Below are 17,762 nucleotides of genomic sequence, written 5' to 3'. Positions count from 1 at the left end.
TGGATTCCTCAAAATTAACAGGCTTGTGGGGACGTAATTTCGTGTAATCCAATGAAATATGACTTTAAAACATTAAATTATGAATTCTTGGAGGATGTTAATTCGTGGATGAGAGGTACCAACGAATTCCACGAAAATTGAGCCACCACGAAATATAATTATTCCACAGTAAATGCAAGATAAAAACAAACGATATGATGTCTTTTGAGTTTTTATTGCATTTCATTGATCTTTTTTTTTTCTACAGAAAGAAAATTCAAAAAAACACAGATCTTTAATATTCATGACCCAGACAAATTCTTCCATACTGTATTCACACAAACTGAAGTATATTATTAAATGCAGCTGCAGATACTTTCACACATGATAAAAATATATTATTTCTATTAATATTAATGATTATAGATATAAAGACTTATTTACAATGTTTTAGCACCCAACAACAAATTGTGTATGTACCATACACATGTATATATACACACAGTCAACACATACATGCATATGTGTCTACCTGTAGAGAGGATTACAAGAGTATTGACTATTTACACATGGAATCAGGATCTTCATTCTATCACAGTCACTTCATGTTACTCATCAGATAAAGTAAAGCTTGCAGACATGGGACAGGTTTAATGTAATGACTTATTATGACTTGTACATCCCCCTCTCTGCTTAATTAATGTTAACATTCAATTTTAAATCACCATGACAACAAGCCAGCCTTAAACACTTTGAAACTAAATGAAGCTATTCTTTAAAAAAAAAAAAAGGCACATGTCCGAACATCATCGAAGTATTTGATGAAAAGGATCAACCATTATTGATATACATCCCCCATCTTGTACCAAACAAATTATGTTCTGTATCAATTTTTTAAAAAAAATGGAGTAGTTTTATATCCTGATGAGAATGAATTATTTGATATATTATCATATATTGCTATAAAATGATTACTGATTACACTGAATGTTGCATACAGTATTTCTGTACCAGTTTGTATTCACTGAGACAGATTTATCATCATCAGCCCCAGTGATCTACGTACTATTATGACATTTTTCTCATTCACATGATTTGTTTCAAAATAAAAAAAATTAAAGAGGAAAACTAGAAAATATATCAGTTGATACTGTGAAAATGAAAGACAAAAATTGCTTTTCTCGGGAATCAACTACATATTTGATTGTTACAGAAATAAATTGATAACAAAAAAAATATCCAATTGATGAATCAAAAAACACACAAAAAGCAAGAAACAAAAGGCCTAACCTACATAACCTTTGGGGAAATAATTGCCAGTTTTCAGACAATATATTCCAATGGCACTTTCACTTGTTCAGGGAATTTGAAGATGGAGTTGTCTTCCCTTACAAACTCAACTGTTCCTGTGTCGAGAAGAGGCTACATGTATATATACTGTTTTTTTAAATATGTATATATATATATATATTTAATGCCCATTTGGTGAGCATACAAACCAGAAAGGTTTCATCATTGCCCTATATCAATGAAATAAAGAATACCTGTTCCCAATGTACATTGATAACACAGGTGTATACATTCAACACACTTGGTGTGTTTTCTCAACATAGCTACAAGAACATCACAAAAATTGCACAGCAACATAAATTTGTAGAGTGTAGTAAAAAATTCACTTTAAATTATATTTTTAAGCTTATACAATCACTGTGTCTATGAAGCCAAGGACAATTTTTGTAGAATCAGTGCTTTTTTGTATTTGAGATAACTGCACCAATGATTGTACATTCAAACCAACTTGGTACCCAAGCAAAACAAGACATCTTTCTCTCTAAGTGGTATATATGATGTTTGAAGTACACTTATATTTGTAATAAAGTAACTAAAAACACTCCATATTGACCAATATTTTACAATACTGGTATTAGTATGCATTACTATGTACACCTTGTAATTTTATCAGAATTTACAAGTCATTGTATAGTCTGATGCCTGCAGCGTTTCACACAGGCAGTTGATGGCATCACAGCTCAGTAACACAACCTTGGTATTCATACGTCTATCGGACAAATGAACACTGCAATGTGAATGTCTTTCTACAAGGAACGACACCCTTGGACCGGATTCACAGATCTGCAGTTCTTCATTGCAACACATGAAAAAGTGGACAGTCACGATCAGTTTGCTAATCTCTAATGCACTTCACAAGGTCTGAAGCAGGACTTAAGAGACTGGCCACCAAAGCTACCAATATGGTACAGAAGTGTCTACTTTGTTCCAAGGTGCAAACTGAGTCCATGACTCCACATTTTTTAATTTAGAGATATCACATACTGGCTTTGCCGCTTCCTCAGCATGGTCTGATGGTTTGGCGTCGGCAGAAAAGATTTTGTAATTTTTGCCCTCATTATTGTCCCAGTATTCTTTGTCGTCTGCTACAAAACAAACTGCAAACTCCATTTTCTTCTGCTGGTCAAAATTGGTGGGCACTTCAAACTCAAACGAAAACGTATCAAACATTGTGTTTGTGTCTGAATAAGAAACATACTTTGATTCCACATCCATATGTGTCTCCCAAGAGTCAAAGGTACACCTCAGCAACACCTTCTTCTCGAAAGTAATATTTTTCACCTTGACTGTGCCCAGAACAGTGTAGTCTTTAATAATGACATTTTCTAACGAAACAAAGAATTTATCCAGCTTGTCTCGGAAACTTAAATAGTCTGATGCTGGTTGTTTAAAGTCCAGAACAAGGGGAGGCCCCGAGGAAACACCAGCTGTAGCCCCCTGTGTAATGGAAGCCAGGATTTCTGGTTTTAGTCGCGGAGGTACATCTGATGGCTCTGTCATTATTTTTACCGTTGCAAGAGCATACCCCATATTGTCTGCAAACGACACCCTCTTTTTACCTTTGGGTGAGGGAGGGGTAGGGGACTCCCGCCCTGATGAACATCCAGAAGAGGATTCAATTTCCTCCTCTTCATAACTGTTGCAGCGCTGAATAATGGATTTTGGAGGCTTCTTTTCATTCTCCATCAAGCTTACTTCTGCTGCTGTCTCCGGGAACGAAAACACACTGTGTGCATTTGACGGTAATTTCTCACAGCGGTTGGAGAAGATCTGCTCCAGCATGGAAGCAGGGGGACTAGATGACAGTAGGTAGGTTGTATAGTCCATTGGCATTGTGAAACTGTGTGAAGTGAGAGTTCTCAGCATTTGGAAATCTGAAAAAAAAAAAAAAAAATTAAATTAAAAAAAGTCATCAATTAAGAAAAAACAAAGTGTAAATAAAATCTTGCAAAGTTATGAAAATCTTCAACACCCGACACCAAAAATCTTCAACACCTACACCGCACGACTCTTAAAACGCCACTGAAAGATATCTGTTTGCATGCAGTGTTTCTTGAACAAGGCCATGTTCTAAAAATAACCAAATAAACATCAAGACCTTGACAATGCAGTTTTTTACGCAGCATTTAGTCGTCTTCCCTCTTTAATGCTAAGGTATTCAAATAAGTATTATGCACCAATATTTTAATATGCATAGTTTAAATGTTATTGTAAATCTTTTTTAAGAAGTAATTACTCTGTTCTCAATTAGCTAATGCAAATCGTTCAACCAATGCAGACTACCTGAATTCTGTTTTTAATCGATACAAATATGGCCGCCTCAACTAATTCATGGACACTAAGATCAAATGAAGGCTGTCATATCATCAGATTTTTCAAGTTGTTACATTATAACATTGAGTCAGCACTTTTCAAAATATAAAAATTAGATTTTGTTGACTTTGCAAATATAAAGATAGCACACAAGATAACAAATTCTGCCATAACAAAGCAAGTGAAGATCGAGTGCGCATGTTTGGATAGCTTGAAGTCAATGGAAATTTTTTTGGCAAAACAATCTTATGACATATTGCAATCAATACTTAGTGTTTATATACACATCCATTTTTCTGACATATATATCTACCACATGATAAAATTGCATTCAATGAATAAATTGTATCAAAATAAAAATGAATATAAATATGTTTTTACAATATATTATAATTATTGATCTGCATGTGCGGATCCTGGATTTTTTCCTCAGAGGTTTGTTTTAAAGGGGGAGTCAAAGGTTTCTTTCAATGAATTTAGTAAAATGGAGGTAATTTTAATAAGATCTGTAACAGTACATGGTTTTTTTTTTTTAATAATACAAATCTTACTCCATTTAAACAGCCAACATGTACTCAAGAAAAAAAATACAAAAGGTGTAGATAATACTCTAAATGTAACACTGCCATTAAATTTTTATTTAAATCAGTGCAAACAGTAAATATAGCCTTGAGCATTGCTTAAATTATCAAGTTTATACTCAGATTTGAGACAAAAATGGGGAACAATTACTAAGTGCCAAACATGGTTTTAAAAAAAATATATTCCTTGATTGGTTATTCAAATTATAATATAAATTATAAAAAGGCAATTCTTTTCAGTTAGAGTTGATAGAATTATATACACTAAATCTTTTATTCTCTTACGTCTATCAATTTCTATCACTTTGCAATGGTCAGTGATATTGATCAATCAACAGTTGTCTTATTAGTCCCCTACCGGTTTTCACCGGAGGGGACTATAGCTTTCCTCTGCGTCCGTCAGTCCGTCCATCTGTCCGTCCGTCTGTCTGTCCCACTTCAGTTTTCCACACTTTTTTTCTTCATGCGTTTGAGGAATAATATGAAATTTGCTGAACAGCTTCAAAATGTCAAACTACAGATCAAGTTTACACTTTTGTAGCGTCTGGTTGACATATTTTCGAGAAAATTAATTTTTTATATTCCAATTTTTTAATGTTCGGGTTCGATATTCTGCATAACAGTGCATTGTTTTCACAATTTCCACAAACTTGTAGGGGACATGTATTGCTTATGCAATACTCTCAGAATGCTTGTTTTAGAAAGTATTTACAAGCATAAGAAACTCTTCCATATTTCATGCATTATAATCTTGCTGTTCAAGACGTGTTTCCCCCTCTGCTTTGTTGTGCTGTGCAACAGCTTGTAAACAAGTTGCTCTATTAAATGGGCCCAACTGTCTATCATTTAATGGACATGCAACAGTGCAATACAGTATGATCCAATATATTGAATAAAGTTCAAGTAATTTTTTTTCTGAAATCATACAAGACCTGTATGAGTATAATCAATTTTTAAACAGTAGATAAAATTATATTCAAATACATAGGTTAGAGTAAGATCATTTTTTCATATATTACACAATGTCGTGAAACTGTGATTTTATAAATCTTTGATTTTATAAAGCATGTATCAACATCACAGCCTTCTCAACATGCTCAAGCTCCTGTCGTAAACTAAAACTACATCTTGAATTCTGAGAGAGTTTTGGTTGACATGCTCAAGACCTGCAGTAATTCATAATATATTCAAACAGCCGAAAAAGAAAGTAACGATGCTTCGATGCATTCAGTAACTGTAATACACACACATCCCGGGTAGGGGTTGACGTCACAGTGACAACTGGTCAGCTTGGTCAGCTCACCGATCAATGAGTTACAGAACACAATAAGACAATAACAGTAACTTAAGTTATAATTCAGTAATTAGTTTTGAAATAATCAATTTGCATTTGATCTTACGAGAGTTTCACTGAATATCCCAATCCCTGCACATACCCACACACACCTTTCCGAGTGAAAAATTCACCTTTAAAATCTTAGGAGCGATCTTAAAACACCAAAACCTACATAGACAAAGATAAAAAATACCTTGGTTAATTCTCTCGATTAAATCGGTGCTTCTCCTTCCGCTGCAAATTGTAAAACATGTAACCAACTGACATTCACCTAATTCACGCCATATTCACAGTGTTCACGTGCACACTGAACGGGCATTGGTGTGGCTTAAAATATCAGCCAATCAAAAACAACTAAAATACAGCTGATTGCAAGGTGAACACGTGAACGACTGTAAACAAAATGTACTAAGGAGAATGGCTTTCATTATTACAAGAAAATTTTTGGCGTTTAACTTTTGCACATAATCAGACTGAGTGCAGGCCAACAATCGTATGATTCTACCCATCAACTGCATCAATATACAAGCATGGGCGTATGTATATAGTAGTGTACCGTGATACAGCCACACGTGTTCCGAGACTCACGTTTTCACTCACTCACCACCCCCCCCCCCCATTTTTAAACAAGTGATAACAACTCATAAAATCTCATACATTGACAATATGAAGACAATTTTGGACGGTTTCATTTATGGATATATCAATATGAGAGAGAGAGAGATGCAAATCGATCAAAATTATGAACGTTCAACAGCTTCCGGCTTATTTTGACGTGCACCCCGTTTCGGAAACCATGCACGTGCAATACGTTCTCCAATACAGGTTTCCGATAAATGAGTTCTGTCTATATATGTCAACTGATTTAAAAATTCTACGCTAACAGAGAAAATATGTACTAGTATGTAGATATTCACTTTACCTATGCATGACACGCAAACCAGAAAGTCTCCTTTTAAGTAGCCTTGATATGCAAGTAGAAGTTTATTAACCAGTCCAGCCATAGGTATATAATTATATACCTTAGAATAGTTAACCATCTAACTTCCAAATGTTCTGTAACAGGTTAGGAACCTGGACAGTAACAATGCATGCTTGCCTTCAATGAACCGCGCTCTCTATCACGCGCCGACCATGCTCTGATGTGACCACCAAACATGTAAATACATTGTATTGTATTGTATGTTACGGTGCGATTAATATTTAATCAGACAAACAGTGTTCATCGACTTTCAAACATTGGAGAGGGGCATGTATTAAATCTTTAACAATTTTGTCGAGAAGTAATATAATATAGACACTTGAGCCGTGGTGGGGTGGGAGGAGGTGGAAGGGCCAGCTAGGAGGCTGGTAATTGAACATTATGAAAAAAGAACAACGTTCAATTACCGAAAGACTAACAGACTAATCATATTTAGCGATGCTAAATTGTATTCTTGATTTGCAAATTTTAAACAAATATATTCATAGAACTAACACCCCTCCCCCCCTCCCCCTCAAAAAAGGGGGGACCGGTGCATTTTTTTTTATTATGAAAAAATCAATTGGCAGAAAATATAGATATAAATTTACGCGGAAGAGGGGGGGGGGGGTGGTGTGCAGGGATTGAACCGCTGTTTGCTTGTGGTATTCTTACAGAAGTTGCTTGCTATTATAACATTTTGATTCATTAAAATATGCATAATTAAAAAAAGCTAATAAACTTAAAGGGTACCTGCAGTGCCGGTCAATTTTTGATATAATGGAGATCTATGTGTAAAAACATCATCCTGAAAATTTTACAGCGATCGCATTGTTGTGATGTCAATATGATATACATGTTTATAAAGTTGATATAGACACCCTTCCGATATCTGTACTCCTTATAATAACTTTTCCCAACAGAGAAAATGACAGTCATCACCTTTATCCATGGATGAGCTTCAATTAAGGGTTATGTCACTAAGTTCTCTGGACTTAAGTTCATACAGGATGTCCACACGTCCGGGATTAATAAACAATACGAAGAGTATTCCTGTAGATGGCCTTCAACTTGTAGTTGTCCGAGGGGACGTTGATTCATTTTAAGCTCTATGTGTGAGATGTACTATAAGCCCATGCATATGCAGGATTTGAGTGTCACCAACCTATTGTTGGTATAAATTCTAGAGATGTACTATAAGCCCATGCATATGCAGGATTTGAGTGTCACCAACCTATTGTTGGTATAAATTCTAGAGCCTTAAATAAAATACAATGTATTCACAGACAAAACCTATCTGTAATAATGCAGCGATTGAAAGGCGTTAGATTCAACTTTGTTATTGAATAGGAATATAAGTAAATGAGATACTGAATATTCAATACCGACCCCCACCCCACCCACAACCAATCCCACCCCCCCCCCCCAAAAAAAAAAAAAGAAAAAAAAGATTTGATTCGACTGGTAATCACGAAATTCTAATGATTCAGTAGAGATATAAGATTAAGAGTTTCAAATTTCTACCGATCAAAGGAGAATTCCAACCCAAAATAAAAGAAAAAATAAGTGAATTCATGCCAAATAAAGTCTAAAAGAAAAGTGATTACTTAATTCAAGGAAATTAAAAAGTTGAAACATATCCAACGCAATATATATTGGCTTACAACTATATTAGAAGATTAATGATCCCGACTTCATACTGCACTTAACATATATATCGATCCTATTTTCCACAGATACTCCATTAACTAATTGGTTATTCATTAACTAGTAATAAATCTAAACTTTAGATGAAGTTCTAAAATAGTAAAGGAAGCTGAATCTTAGGACAGAGTACCAACCTGTTCAGTTTGACATCCATCAGGTTTCCTACCCAACACAGACAATGCAGCAATATCAAAAACACACATGGCTTTACATGCGGTATCAACGCTCTCTTAACCTGGCCGCGCGGACGTTGAACTTTTCCTCTACAGACTTTGCAATATAAACATCAGAGCATAATATGGAACTTCTGATGACTCTCAACTACTTTTATATATTGACGATCATTGTGGAAAGCTCATATATATATATATATATTAAGTGTTAATGGGGGCATCCGCAGTGACCTAATACGGTGTTACATAAACAATAGTTAGTCAGACCATTCCTTTCATTTATAGGTATCTTAAAATGTACGTGTTTCCCTGCGGTATGTTGAAGACTTTTATAATCATTCAGGTTTACTGAATCAAACAAGCAATTGGTTGGTGCTGCGCCAGATATGACATTGCAATAACGAATGTTTAGTTGAAAAATCTCATCAGATATAAGCCTAAAACCAATCGAATATTTTGCCAAGGACATCCTATTTGAGTTAATCCCACGTTTCCTTCTTCAAAGGCCACGAGATGATGGAATAAATTACATAACTAAGGACAAGTATATGTACTCTCGATTGGATGAATCAATCCCTCTGGTATAAGTACATGTAGTATTTATGTTAGATTGTCCATCTTGAATTAAAATACAAATTCAAAAAATAGAAGTATGGAAGAAACAAAACCACGTGTCGTGATATGGGCTAAAAAACAATCCTAAATAATTTTTCAGACACAAAAAATCCCCAATAATCTTCATATATCAACCTCTTTGTCTGACCCTTGCTTTTAGAACCGTCATTGAGGTCATAAAAACACCATATCTGATTTTAACAATCATTGTGTGTTGTGTCATTAAAGATGCATGAAGTCCCCAAAAAAGACTTTGTCTTTGAAGATTCTATCTTTCTATTGTTACACATGCCTCTATATATCTTCTTTCGATCTTCCCATGTTACATGTTTATTTGCAATTACACACGTAACGATTAACAGAATATGCGTGTTTCATTTGGCATAATGATTTTTTTCGATCACTTACCATTAAATTAATAGTGTTTTAAAATTTCCCTCCAGACTTCAGTAGAGAGACACAGTACTAACAACTGACAATCCCACTTTTCAGTTTCAATCAATAAACGTCATTAGATATCTGAAGCGAGCTGGATATTGTCATCACTTGATTGCAAATTGTAATGATTTTTTTCCCTTTCAACCAAATCTGTTTAGACAGGTGTGCATTATGCATAGAAAATTCAGATCAGCATCCAACAGAACCCTTTAGAGCACGTCAGGAGATGGTCACTCACCATGCTTACACGTGTAGCATAAACTACATGTACCAAGTCGGGAATGCGAACGTGACCCAGGCCGAGCGGTAATGGACAGTGAGAGAGGTGACCCTTTATTACTCGGATATCTACACGTTTTAAATAACTGGCCCACATGTTACAAAATTCTTTATATATATGTATACTTATACAGGTACATGTAGAACCCCTAACAAAAGCTCAGTTGACCGGTGCTGAATCAACCGACCTCGACCCCGTTCATCCATGTGAAACTTAAAGAAGGAACACAATAAATTAACCATCAGATCTACCTCAAAGGTTTAAAAATATTTCGTTATTAAATATAATTTAGTAAAAAAATAAAATTTAATAATTTTATTTGAATTTTCCCAATATCTTTAACAGTCTGAGAGCTAGTCAGAATATGGTCACGGCCGTTCTAATTCAGTTCTATCAAAAATTCTTTGTTTTGTCATTTGAAAAATTAGACAAAACATTAGAAAGACTTACAAAATACAGTACTGTTATTTCGTTGGCATCGTACTTGTCGCAAAATTTATAAACCTGGCACTGGGCCTTGTTTTATTTCGCAAACAGACGACAGAATCAAGGGAAGACCATGAATCACTGGGGGAATTAGAACGATCTCGGGGAGACGGATTTACCTGTCTGCTACCTGCTGTAAACAAACCCGTTATCAGTCACCGGGTTTACACACCCGGCGAATGTTCATTCATAAAACTCCTCTCCGAGCGATGGGGGTCAAGGACTGTGTATTGGGCTGGGTGTCAGGGTGTCAAAGAGAGTTCTAAATCATACTGAGATAAGACGTATGTTAGACGGTTTGAAAGGTTTAAGAGTACAAGCAAGAAAAAATACCAAATCCTTTGATTTTCCTTGAAGAACACTAACACAATGTTCGAGAGGTGGGGTGAAAAGAGGTTTCAATTCAGCAGTGGATATTCAACAAAAAATCAGAGCAATGAAAATTTAAAAATAGGTTTTGTCTGTAAACATAAATTACATGTATTTAGAGACATACATTGTACATGTGGTGTTCGGGATTCGAGTTCTTGGTTAAAATTGCATCTCCTATCATAATGCAGTGCACACGTCGCGTTAAAACAGAGAGATAAAGCATACATGTATATCATATCGTCTACCAAAAATATCTCAGTCTGTACGCCTATCAATAAGATGCAGAGGAAAAGGTTGAACGTGGCAACGTACCAACCTGCAAGACATTGCAGTTACTGTGTGCGTGCACAAGGGAAGTATGTATATGAACACCCAGTGTTTATAAATATCGGTATATTCTTTCAATAAATGTTGAAAATAAAATCAAGAATCATATGCACTGCTTTGCCCGACAATGTTTTGAAGACATTCAGTTAGAAAAGAGCACTGCTAGCAGATTTAGAAATAAAATAGTTTATAAAAAAAAATCCACGTCATATAACGATGTTAGATAAAATGTAATATTAAAAAATCCCAACCCAGTTATTATCAATATTCCTGTTGTATTGGAATATTCAAGCCAACAATGGGCGCGTTCTGAAAAGAAGCCAACGTCCGCCAATCAAACCGTAGTCCTTTCATTTCCTGGATCTGTTGGACAGTATTGGGTGACCATGAAGTAACATGATACATGTACTGAGCCCTTCAGTGAGATAGAATGGGACCGGGATGGGGGGGGGGGGGGGGGGGGGAGTAATCTCAAAGATGCCAGCAGCACTGTAAAGCTGTACATGCTGCCTGACACGCACCAGACACATTAACCACAAAGTCACTGACATAGCATCATCGTCGGTCAACTGAAGGAAACAACAACACATAAAGCAATCTCAATCAAAGAACATGCAGAGAAAAAGTGGGGAGGGTTGGCTTAAGTGGTGGCTTAACGAACAATAAACCTTGACAACCAGACAGTACACGCATTAGTTGTAGACTTTCAGGATGTCTACAAATACGCCTATTAATTACTATGTTATTGAGAGATTCAGCCCGAATTTCCTTGCATTGGGTGTCTATGCTAATGTTCGATTTTCCTCTTTCAATGAATGAATATAACTCATTATTAAAGAGTCTTTTATACGTTGATAAAAAAAAAAAATGGCGAAAACCTAATAAATCATGAATTACAAGAGGCCTTTGTACATGTATATATGAGCTTTCAGAGATGAGCATGAATGATGATGATTTTTGTCACTGATATTTATGAAAAATTAAATTGGCAACCATCCTTTATAAAAGTATCATATAACTGTTTTAATGATTAAAATCATATAATTTACGAACAACTCGAGAAGCAAAACGCAGAAAAAACCCAAAAAGCAATATACTAGCGCGAATTATGCCGAAACAGGGATGAGCATTATATAAAACCCATTGTATTCTGTTCATCTCTATCGGTGACAGAGCACACGCTACAATCGTGTGACAAACAGTCAAAAGATACATCAAGTTATAGATAAATATATCTGACTCACCAGATCAATAGGCAAAATATGTGGGCATATTTAATAAGTAAATATGTACAGATGAAAACTCCGTTTGAAAACAAATAACAGAAATATTTCTTTGCACACAAAGGCGTAGTAAGTAGTTATAACCATATATCATGATATATAGCAAATATCTTAAATTTCCAGTTTTTCTGGGCTTTTACAAGTGTTTGCTCCTAAACCATGTATCGACATTTTTTTGATTTGAATTGCGCATCTTCAATGTCCCTTTCGAGTCTCTAAAATTCTTTAAGCATCGATTATTAAATTCTTTAAGAGAATGTTATTGATGGACTTTGTAAAAGTTTTTGTCTTTAGAAAAATTTACGAAGAACGTCCAGATATTAGAGTATTTCATAAATCAAACACATGATACGAAGTATGACTAATATAAAAAGTTTACAAATGTGCTGGCACGGATATTTAATCTACATAGAGAATTTGCTGGCATTCGTTTATTTCTATGTATTCTTAAATTTTTATATGCGAATAACAAATAAAAGGTGCGTATTGACAGTGTAAATTTTATGGGCAATGTTTCCCGAGCACAGCAAAAATTGCCAAAAAACTGGTTTCTTTGGCCAAATTTGCATGGCCACTGTTTTACCATCAGGTGGTGCATATGTGTTTGTTGATGAGAGTACTGACATTAACCAAATACTTACTAGGTGTTTGAACCGTTTCGGAGATTTCCATTTCCTCATCCGAGATGCCGATACTGTCAAAATTAATTTCCGCCATGATGTTTGCATATGAAACAGTGGATTGCCTGTGTGTGGTGTATATACATATGAAACATGTATATATATATATATAGAAGCCAAGGTGAGGTCCTTCCTCCCGGTAATTAGTCCCTGCCGGCTGTCAAGGCAACATCACTGGACACAGAAAAACACAAAAAAAAGATTGTTAGCTATTATACGTGCATTCATTAGTGTATTACACAGATCCTTGAGATAAAATGAATGTGTTTTTAAATACCGTCTTCATGACAAGAATAAGGATAAAACAGATGCTATCATATAGAAACATCGTGAAACGCTCATGGCAGCAATAAAAAAATAATTTTATCTTGTATCACGATTCTGTTTAAACCATAATTTTATGAAGAAATTTGATAATGTCAACTACTTCTATTTATATAATAGTGTTGTGTTGTGCATGTACTATGCCTAAATAGTAGTCAGGGTTTGATACATGGTGCACGAGCACAACACTATTGTTATTATTATGCCGACCGTTAAATATACTGACGTGCTTTGCTATAAGTAGCTCTGACGTTCGAGTGTTGACAAGTCCCTTAAAATAATCACCGGAAAAGCAAGCGTTTGTTGTTGTTTTTCAAATTACGTGTAATCAATTGATTTGATTGTTTATTTAATCAACAAGTTGTTGTACAATAAAAAGTCAACAAAGGTTTATGTTCTTTTCAAGAAATAGAGAGACGTTTGGCCTTACCGAGAAAACTCGAAATGTTTAGCAGACGAAATCTCAGTGAATTTTTTTTCTTGAACATTCTTTATCAAGCGTCATTTAAAAAAGCGTTTTTGTGATTCTCATGTAGAATTTCTTTGAAAAATGTTCAATCAATTTGTTCAAAAGTTTATAGGAAACTTTGACTTTAAAATTACCGTCAATAATGAAGTTTTTTTTGGAAATATGAATAATTTTAATTGCTTGATGTCAGTCGGTTATATCTACGTTTTATATACCTAATTACCGATGTTCATAATCAGATAATTTAGCGTAGCGGTAACGCGTTGGACTTAATGCCAGAACCAAATGATTTTAGCGTCGTGAGTTCGAATCCCGCTGTCGGCGCTTGACAGATTTTCGTTGAAAATATTCGCCGTGCTCTATTTCGACATAGTATGCTTACGCTATATAAATCCTTTGATTATAGGCATAATAATCTATCATAGAGTCTAACTATACATGATGCTATGGTTTTCACTGAACGATGTTTTAATGAAAAGGAAAGATGATATCTTAGAAACATCGTCAAACGCTCATGACAGCAATAAAAAAAAACAAATTTTATCTTTTTTTTAACGATTTTGTTAGAACCAGAATTTTATGAAGAAATTTGATAATGTCAACTTATATATTATTCAATAATTATTATACATGAAACTATGATATTTCACTGAAGATATTTTCATGAAAAGGAAAGACTGATAATTTGATTTACTTCATAGTGTCAACAAAGTTGTGTTTTTGATGACCCCATTGTCAATTTGAAGAATAAATAGAGAAAAGGTCATTCGCCAGTAGACTCTATATATACCGGATAGATAAAGATCTCCTAGATGGGGCTTTCTTTTGCATATTAGCATAATGCGAACGTGCATCATAAACTCCCAGGCTATCATTTCTTAAGGAAGTGGAAAACACTGAATAATTCATTAATGAGTTCCAACTTTTCCAAAATAATAAATTTGACCTATTTACCTATATACATGTAACTATTTGTTGTTTTTCTTTAAAGGAGTAATCAATCTCTATATGGTTGAAATTAGATTCTGCATGTGAGCCCTGATCGTTCTATTGGAAGCTTGTTCGCTGCAGGTCTGTTACTCCCGGTCTGAACAAAAAAATTCCCAACTGGGTCGTCCATCTAATTTTTTTTCAGACCAGACCTGCAACCACTAGAGTGTAAGTATCCAACACATCAAGTTTCAGTACAGTACAGTTCCGGCAAGAAGCATCGTTTTTAAAGGGGAGACCACGTTGACAAACAAAATATGAATGAATAAATAAATAAATAGATAAATAAATAAATAAATAAATAATTTAAATAAAATAAAAACCTTCATTTCGCCCCTAATCTTTAAAATCCTGATCTGTATGGGGGAGGGAGAATGGAGGGGTGGGTACTAGGAGTTTGGTTGCCTCTAGTTTTAATAATGACTGTTTTAATTCTCGAAATTTTTATTTGCTCATAAAAAAAAGTTACGTCAGCTCCTTCAGATTAAAATTTATTACTTGTAAATTTTAAGAAGTCTGTAGCGTGAAATAAGAGCGGGCTTGGAAAAGGGTGGGGGGGGGGGGTAAACTTGTCTTTATGTAGGTTTCATGTTCGTTTACACAGAATTGGATTTATTACAAAGCGCAGCCACATTGCTTTTCCGAAGATCGTTAGTATCACGGCAACACTAATCTGATCATTTTGAATATCCGTGCGATTTACGTCAAGCAATTTTATGCCAACTGACACTGCCTGCTATATAAAGCCCCCCCCCCCCCCATCGAAGCTTAGTAACTTCCTAGTGGTGTATAAATCTTGATATTGTAACTTCTTAAAAAGCAACATACAATTATTGAGTGGTATCGAACGAAAAAAACACATTGTTCATATTTTTTTACTGGGGAAAAAGTATCTAATTATTTTTAACAGATTCCATGCAGCCAAAAGGAATTAATTTCCAAAGTATTTTTTTACCCTTTCGATATATAATTTCAATAATTAAAGAGAAATAAACAGCAGGGTTTTTTTTTGGGGGGGGGGGGGGATTCAAACAGTTCAAATTGATTTTAAACCGGGTTTTTCAAAGGAAAATTCACGTTATTGAAATGGTGAAAATGGCGGGCGGCTGCCAAAAGTGTACCCTTATTGTACGGATAACTCCTCCTACAGTTTTCAAGATAGGAACTTGTTCTTTTGCAGATCAATTGGACATATATCAAAGTTATGCCTATTTATGAAAAAAAACAAAAACAGCTGTTTAACTTATTCATTTTTGGCAAAATATTGCGTATAGGGTAGCCCTATTTTACGGATAACTCCTCCTACAGTTTTCAAGATAGGAAGTTGTTCTTTGGCAGATCAATCGAACATATCTCAGAGGTGTGCATATTGCTAGGGTTTTGATTTCTGATAATTTATGAAAATATACCAGCTGTCATTTTTTTGCAAAGTATTGCATATAGAGTATATACTCCATTTCTCTTGATAGGTACATGTAGTGTTCATCAATTGATATTCAGATATTCAGGGTTGACAAATGGATTATAGATACTGTTCACACAAAAGAAAACCCGGTTTGCTGTTACACTGACAGCTTTCCTCTTGTTTTCCTATTTGTGTTTAAAATGATTTGAGCCCTTAAAAGTGCAAAAATATATCAAATAAATGTATTTTAGACCAGCAAATGTGCTTATATCAAATGAGATGTGTATTTTGATTCGTTTAAAGTAGAGTCTTTATCAATACATGTAACTATTGATACTTGGAGGTCTGTGGTCATTATTAAGGACGGCTTTGAATTCCCATGACATTCGAAATCTTTCTAGAAAGTTATATATATCTTCACACACGTTTGTTTCATATCAATTATTTGTTCTGTTGATCGAGGATTTTAAAAATAAATTAGGATATCTATTGGTATTTTAACACTACCTTTTGCTTAAATTTCGTATAGAAGGTTCTAGATGTTCTTATTAGTCCCAATTAATTAAGAGATTTTGAAGGAAAATCCGCGATTACCAGCTTTCAATTTATGCTCCTTTGCGATGAGATATGGACACGTTAACACTCTACAATAATACTCGCCTTTTATACTCGCAAATTTAACATAACAATACATACATGTATTATGTTTTATTTTACAAGGAAGTTAAAGATTTTAGATTTTAAAGCCAACGCAATGGGTACTTTTTATTTGCACACACCACATCAGAAAAAAGCGCACATGTTCCTGAATGGCAGGAAGAAATCGAACGGGAATTTATCGACCAGCTTTTTTTGCAAACGTTTAATGATCAAAATACAGTTTTATTATCTATGTCTTTGCCTTTTCACATCGTTATTCGACACAAAGTATACATGATTAGTTGTTTACATAATTATCTGCTCCATGGCTGAAGAAATGTGAAAAGTGCACTTTATATTACTACGCAGTATGCGGAGGTTATAGATAATTAGTCCTTGTATTGATTACACATTATGATAAAGATAACGCCAAAGTCCTCTCTATGATCTGATATTAAAGTGAAACTGACCGGCGTCGTCATTGTTGAATACAAACATGTACGGGTATATAATTCCTTACCTTGCAGACGACTGTAAACAGCTGACCCGGCATTTCCACTGACTGAGCGTCGAGTCTACGTGACGTGTCTATTTATACATTGTTGTTGAACAAAATTGCAGGAAAGAACAGAATGAATGCAGCATTCCATTGCTAAGGTGGTTTAAAAAATAAACAACTATAAGGCCCAATTACTTTTGTGCATAAGATGAAGGTCAAATAATTTCCTTATTCCATGAATGTAGGTACATGTATGTGTAAAAATATCATAATAGATGAACAAAAATATGTTTACCTCGTAAAAAAAATAAGTATTACGAGTAAAATAATGTGGAAAACTAATTGTAAAAAATGCAATTAGAAAGGTACACGATTTCTTTTTTTACATTCTATTTTGCGGATTTTGGTGGGGTGTTAAGCCATTTTTAATCGAAACTTAAATGTATATGTATCCTCTAAAATGGAACAATCTGAACATATTTTCAGTCCTTGTAAAATATGTATCGCATGCGCGAAACTATCGGGGTTTTTTTTCTTTCAAATTTTACAATATTT

At 34.6% G+C, this 17,762-nt stretch overlaps 1 protein-coding gene across 6 annotated transcripts; it reads right to left on the bottom strand.

Annotated features, from left to right (window-relative positions):
* Positions 1 to 198: 198 nt before the first annotated feature.
* Positions 199 to 17,381, bottom strand: LOC105340237 (protein phosphatase 1 regulatory subunit 3B). Of its 6 annotated transcripts, XM_034474039.2 has the most exons (3): positions 17,229 to 17,381; positions 12,843 to 13,055; positions 199 to 3,203 (listed from the first exon to the last, which is right to left on the bottom strand). In XM_034474039.2, the coding sequence occupies exons 2-3, from the start codon at positions 12,916 to 12,918 to the stop codon at positions 2,224 to 2,226; spliced, it is 1,056 nt and encodes a 351-aa protein (XP_034329930.1). In that variant the 5' UTR covers positions 12,919 to 13,055; positions 17,229 to 17,381; the 3' UTR covers positions 199 to 2,223. The 6 variants fall into 6 exon arrangements, with proteins under 6 accessions (XP_034329930.1, XP_034329934.1, XP_011444495.2 ...); XM_034474043.2 differs by lacking the exons at positions 12,843 to 13,055; positions 17,229 to 17,381 and adding an exon at positions 8,362 to 8,514; XM_011446193.4 differs by lacking the exons at positions 12,843 to 13,055; positions 17,229 to 17,381 and adding an exon at positions 6,482 to 6,610.
* Between the last annotated feature and the right edge of the window lie 381 nt (positions 17,382 to 17,762).

This window comes from Magallana gigas, chromosome 8 (assembly GCF_963853765.1).
Source record: "Magallana gigas chromosome 8, xbMagGiga1.1, whole genome shotgun sequence".
NCBI classification, from domain to species: domain Eukaryota; kingdom Metazoa; phylum Mollusca; class Bivalvia; order Ostreida; family Ostreidae; genus Magallana; species Magallana gigas.
Note: the sequence above shows the minus strand (reverse complement) of the source record. Positions and strands in the feature narration are given on the sequence as shown.

Coding starts and splice junctions, on each gene's coding strand:
- LOC105340237 (XM_011446193.4), bottom strand. CDS start 6,599: ATGGTTAACTATTCTAAGGTATATAATTATATACCTATGGCTGGACTG. Junction 3,204..6,481: donor GGTTTGCGTGTCATGCATAG/GTAAAGTGAATA, acceptor TTTTTTTTTCAG/ATTTCCAAATGCTGAGAACT.